The sequence below is a fragment of the Trichinella spiralis genome, assembly GCF_000181795.1.
Source record: "Trichinella spiralis strain ISS 195 chromosome Unknown Scfld5871, whole genome shotgun sequence".
Taxonomy (NCBI): Eukaryota; Metazoa; Nematoda; class Enoplea; order Trichinellida; family Trichinellidae; genus Trichinella; species Trichinella spiralis.
Window position 1 is genome coordinate 1 of NW_003532810.1, and position 797 is coordinate 797.

Consider the following 797-nt stretch of genomic DNA (forward strand, 5'->3'; position numbering starts at 1 on the left):
AAAGTTGAGGCGAATCGGTTTCAACATGCTGCTGCTGGTCAGCGGAAATTGCAATCCGCTGACAATGGTCATTGCTGAGCTGACCGTGCTGGAGAATCATGTGAGCTTGGAGTTCGGTCCGGTGATTGAAGCCCAAAGAACAGTGGATACAGCTCAAACTTGGGGCGGGGGTGTGTTTTTTCAAATTGCCAACAGGAGGCGGTGTTGCCGTATCGCCAGTCGAATTGGTGTTCGTTTGTGGTTGGGAACTTGCAGGGGCGTTGCCAGTGGTTCCATTTTGATTTTGACCATTTTCAGTTGCTGTGGTTGGTTTCTCAGACGATTCCGAATTGCACTGATCAGAGTCATTGTTGTCCGTCAAACGGCACACGTTCAGCATAATATAATATTAATATCTCTTTTTCTCGTTCGTTCTACCGTTCACACACACACACTATCTTTTTCTCGAATTGATATCTACAACACAACATGTAATAATAAGAAATAAAATTATTTTAAAAAATAAATAAATAAATAAATAAATAAATAAACAAACAAATATTATTATTATTTCTCCATTTCCGACGATGATGAATAATTTGACACGGTAGAAAGAAAGCAAGATAGAGATGTAGAAAACAACAACGCTAACCCCAAAGCGAACAATAAATTGAACCGAACCGAGGAAAGATTAAATGTTAACAGAGAGCAAAAAAGTATAGATAATATAATAAAAAGAAATATTTCACCTCCACTAGCAGCTGTCCATCAATTTATTCGCTGACCAATGGCCGGCCGGCCAGTTTCCGTGCCGTCGG

General features: G+C 40.2%; 1 protein-coding gene across 1 annotated transcript; it reads right to left on the minus strand.

Moving 5' to 3' along the window:
- Positions 1 to 25: 25 nt before the first annotated feature.
- Positions 26 to 379, minus strand: Tsp_15711 (putative PR domain zinc finger protein 4; the record flags this gene model as incomplete). The annotated part of the gene is made up of 1 exon (XM_003366519.1): positions 26 to 379. A coding segment is annotated over exon 1 (354 nt), but the record flags the coding sequence as incomplete, so codon positions are not given.
- Between the last annotated feature and the right edge of the window lie 418 nt (positions 380 to 797).